The 4,644-nt window shown below is 44.5% G+C and overlaps 1 protein-coding gene across 1 annotated transcript in view; it reads right to left on the bottom strand.

Moving 5' to 3' along the window:
• Positions 1 to 3,544: 3,544 nt before the first annotated feature.
• rgs11 (regulator of G protein signaling 11) overlaps positions 3,545 to 4,644 on the bottom strand; it is an 11,864-nt gene continuing 10,764 nt past the window's right edge. The window contains 2 exon segments of the mRNA XM_056293342.1: positions 3,545 to 4,472; positions 4,636 to 4,644. The exon segment at positions 4,636 to 4,644 is cut by the window's right edge and continues 74 nt beyond it. Of these exon segments, the coding sequence (XP_056149317.1) occupies positions 4,334 to 4,472; positions 4,636 to 4,644 (148 nt within the window). The 3' untranslated portion in view covers positions 3,545 to 4,333.

The following is a 4,644-nucleotide window of genomic DNA, read 5'->3' as shown; positions in this document are numbered from 1 at the left end:
ACCGTATCAAACTGTTTTTTTTATTAAATATATTGATGATTTTACTCACATACTATATTTATAATTGATGTAAAATATTCCTTATTGCTGTCCTGCCCATTTTTTCCTACTGGATAGGACCATATTTGAACATAGTTTCCAGTTTTTAAACCATTTTGGGTGCACTTAATTTTACCTGCCAGACTGTTTTACACAGCCTTGGAAGTTTTTCCTTGCTAACACATTGACTTTAAGATATGTGCCCAATTGAAATGATCAAGCTTACCTTAAAGGCAACACCTTTTGCAACCCGTTTGCCAAAGTCCTCATGCCTTGTCATCACTTCCCTTTATTTGTTGTCATAAGTGTGGGATGGTGGATGTGTTTGGAGCCAATATAGTAGTTTCATACTTGAATTATGAGTATAAACCTTTTCGTTTTTGCTTTTACTCCATAGAATTGTGACATGAAGTGCACACTACAAGTGAAAGTAAAGTGGATCTGGATCGGTGTTTCCATTACATTTATTTACCTTTAATGAGTGAGGCAGAACGGGTAGGCTCAGGATTGAGCTGGGGTCACAGAATCAATATGTCCCTATAACCTCCACATCTCCCAACAACTGTGGGGCTGCGGTTTATTCTGATCCCAGCTCATAGATGACCAATTTGATGCTTTCATTCAAACTTAAAAACACTAGTTTCTAACCCACCGACCCCCCTTACCCATCAGTTGTCTTCCTACCATGAAACCTTGGATTCTTATTAGTTGCTAAAGCTGGGAACACACTAGGCAATTTAAAGAACCCCGGTTTGGCTATGCCGACTGATGCTTAAAATCACGAAGAGTCTGCACTGTGTGCAGAATAGGACAGTCCACCATGAATCGCTTGCCTCCCTGTCAGGCCTTCGACCAGTCAGAGCCATCGTGATTATACTAATGAGTTTTACTACTTGAATCTGGACAAGATCTCAGCTCGTCGGGAAGTGTGTGTCCCTTCAGGACCGCAGTCATAACCAGTGTGCCTGCCTACTGCTGTAATCCGTGATCAGTTGTGATGCCAAATCTTTTCCGGGCTTTAAAAAGTCTTGCAGTGTGTTCCAGGCTTAGGATGTGTTCTGAAGCACTTTGCTGTGTAATGTAGCCCATGTGACTGTGGATGGGCCCTTAACGAATGTACATTCCGATCACTGCATCCAATCTCCCTTTTGGGTTTTTTTGTGAATGAGTGTGTGCGTGTTTGAATGTGTATGGTCCCCTGTACCAATTAAAGCCACTTTACTCTTGAAAACAAACTTATTTATTTAGAGACTCATGGTTGAGGTGCTACTGCTGTCTTTAATGGTGGATTCTTTGTCCCTTTCTTGTATAAGATTTGATTCTTTTTACCCCCCCCACCACCACCTTTTGTGATTTTGCACAGATTCCTTTGGAGCTGTATATGCATATTTAGATGCCTATTTACACTTCAGCCTTCCTTTTAATGTTGAAAAATGGTTTTAGGGTGTATGGGAGAGTTTGAACTCTTCCACAGTTGTACACTTCTCTGGATTTCCAGAGCAACTCCAGCAGCGTATTCCTCAAGTGGAAGGATGAAGAAAAATGTTTGATAGAAAAAAAAACTCTATTTAACTTCCTGTATGTACTGTACTGTTACTGTGAAAAAAAATTAAAAGTACCAAAAATAAATCTAGCATAAAGACAAAAGCCTCTTTTCTAAAGTTACTGAATGTGCACACATGCGCATGCCATCTCCCTGCAGACACACAAACAGCAGAGGGAGGAAATGGAAAAGAGTAGCGGATAATCCTAATCCTCCGTCATGTAGAAAAGTGCTTATCTGAAGTGCTGAAAATGCACATTTCACTCTGTGTGTGTGTGTGTGTGTGTGTGTGTGTGTGTATGTGTGTGTGTGTGTGTTGCATCCATATATAGCTTACTTCCATTAGTAAATCTGATGGGTTCTCAGATCCTGCGGCGCCCTACAGGTCACAACACAAGTCATAAAGCTAATGGCTGGTGGCTATTTGTGTTGAGTGCATTTGAGTCAACTAGAAAGCACACAGTTATTGTAAAGCTTTGTTTAGAAAGTTGATCATGGCGTCCGGGTAGTGCAGCGGTCTATTCCGTTGCACTACCAACATGGGGATCTCTGGTTTGAATCCCTGTATTACCTCCAGCTTGGTCGGGCATCTCTACAGACACAACTGGCCGTGTCTGCGGGAGGGAAGCCAGACTAGGGTGTGTGTCCTGGTCGCTGCAATAGCGCCTCTGATCAGTCAGGGCGCCTGTTCAGGGGGGAGGGGGAACTGGGGGGAATAGCATGATCCTCCCACATGCTATGTCCCCCTGGTGAAACTCCTCACTGTCAGGTGAAAAGAAGCGGCTGGCAACTCCACATGTATTGTAGGAGGCATGTGGTAGTCTGCAGCCCTACCCGGATCGGCAGAGGGGGTGGAGCAGCGACCGCGACAGCTCGGAAGAGTGGGGGTAATTGGCCGGGTACAACTGGGGAGGAAACAGGGGAAAAATACAAAAAAAAAAGTGGATCATAAGACAACCACATGACAAGAGAAGCGATTCAGTAATACACAGGATCTGGTGGTATGTGCTGATATTTCGGGGGCAACACTTTTTTTTTTTTGGATGCGCTTGGGGTCTCAGATTTGATCCATTATTTTATCCAGATCTTGACTCATTCTCCGCCTTGGTATGTCAACATAACCACAAACAACCAGCAGATGGACCCAGTTCAACAGACGAAACAGACACTCTACAGGCAGAGGGGTGGAAATGAGGACAGAAAAACCATCTATTATACAGAAAAGAGATGGGAAAAATTTAGTTTGGGAGGCAGGGAGGGGGCGAAAGTAGAGCACCAGGACAAAGGAAGGAGAGGGAGTTGTTTCATGCCGGAGGGAGAGATGGGTGATACGTTTTTGAACAGACCTGGATGAAATTTTGCAAATTAGTCTAGACGAGTGTCTGTGAAATAGAAAAAGAAATACCAATACAACAAAGTCCAAAGACATGTAGGTCAGGTGAATCGGCCATACTAAATTGTCCCTAGGTGTGAATGTGTCGGCCCTGGGATGGACTGGCAGCCTGTCCAGGGTGTCTCCCCGTCTGCCGCCCACTGACTGCTGGGATAGGCTCCAGCATCCTCGCAACCCCGATTGGGATAAGCGGGTTGGATAATGGATGGATGGATAGTCTTATCAGTGTTTGTTTGAAGCTGTTTGGAGTAGCAAGTGAACTGTGTTTACCATGTTTGCACCATTTCATTGCTCTATACCTCTCATCTGAAACTTAAGTGGGGTAGAAAAACCCATGAGGGGCATTTCTGGCTACTATTTGATCCAGGACTGTAGAATATGGAGAAAAACAAGACAGGTAGGAGGGGGAGAAACGAGATGGTGTAGAGGCAAAGGAAATGTGAAGACTAGTTAAAAACAACATACACACACACACACACACACACACACACACACACCGACCACAGCAGCATGCGGAGCTGAGAGAACAATGCGGCTGAGTGCAATAATGGCATTTATTGGCATGAAAACGTGCTTGACCAAAGTAAACAGCAAGAATAACGACAACAACAACAGCAGCAATCGTCACACCAAGAAGTTCCAGCATTGGGGATGAATAGAAGAAACAAACCGTAAGGTAACCGAAGACACACATGCCGACTCAAATGTCCGACTAAACACCTACTGTACTTTATGATCAGGCTTCTCCCTCTACCTACTCATAGACCTATACAGCTCAGCCAAAGGGGATTGTAACAATGGGATTGTTGTTCCTAGTTTGTGTTGTTCTGGGGAACTACTGGAGTGTGACACAGACCGCAAGTATTGCTGGCTAGAGCCGAGTTTAATGTTAAGAAAGTCAAAAGTTCAAGTGCTCTCTGTATAGTTTAGAAAGAGCAGAACAGCAGGAAGCAGGGGTTCGGTTCAACAGAGCTCTATCTAGCGTATCATGGGAGATGTGCTCTCCAAAGCAATGTTGGTGTTACAGCAGCGGCATTAACCTATTGAAACGGGATATGAGTAGTAAAAGCCGTTGCAGCAGTGGGAAAATCTGTTATGTCTTATGCATTATGGAACAGAACCTAATGCTGAGATCTACATCAGTGGCCCGCGCTCTAAGATTAAGTCCTACGTATGCTAAACTCCCACAATTTACAGTGTCGAAATGCCTTGGCCATTATTCTGCCATGAAAACTCTTCAAATGAAGCTGAAAAGAGGCTCTTAGACGGTGCGTGAGTCGAAAGGGGGCAAGTGGTGGGGATAAACCACTATGGAGGACTGTACTCATGGCATCTGAGCGGCAGCGCTTGGTGCCACTTCAGACTTGAGAGACGGTGGCTGAGTTGGTACTGGCTTGTTCTGCCCCTTTTTCCCTTCCGTGATCCTCCACCGCCTGGCTGACAGCTTGGGCAGGGGAAGGGCTGGCGTGGCGCTGGCGTCTCATAAAGGGAAACACGCTGATAGAGAGAGAGAGAGAGAGAGAGAGAGAGAGAGAGAGAGAGAGAGAGAGAGAGAGAGAGAGAGCCATGACCAAAAGAGAAGGAAATCGTTTTACAAGTGAGTGTAAGTGATAAATATTGATTTAAGGGCAATTAAGTGAGTATGAATGTAATTGTCTACCTTTTCTTG

Source organism: Lampris incognitus, chromosome 14 (genome assembly GCF_029633865.1).
Source record: "Lampris incognitus isolate fLamInc1 chromosome 14, fLamInc1.hap2, whole genome shotgun sequence".
Taxonomy (NCBI): Eukaryota; Metazoa; Chordata; class Actinopteri; order Lampriformes; family Lampridae; genus Lampris; species Lampris incognitus.
This window is presented reverse-complemented; position numbering and strand designations above follow the sequence as displayed.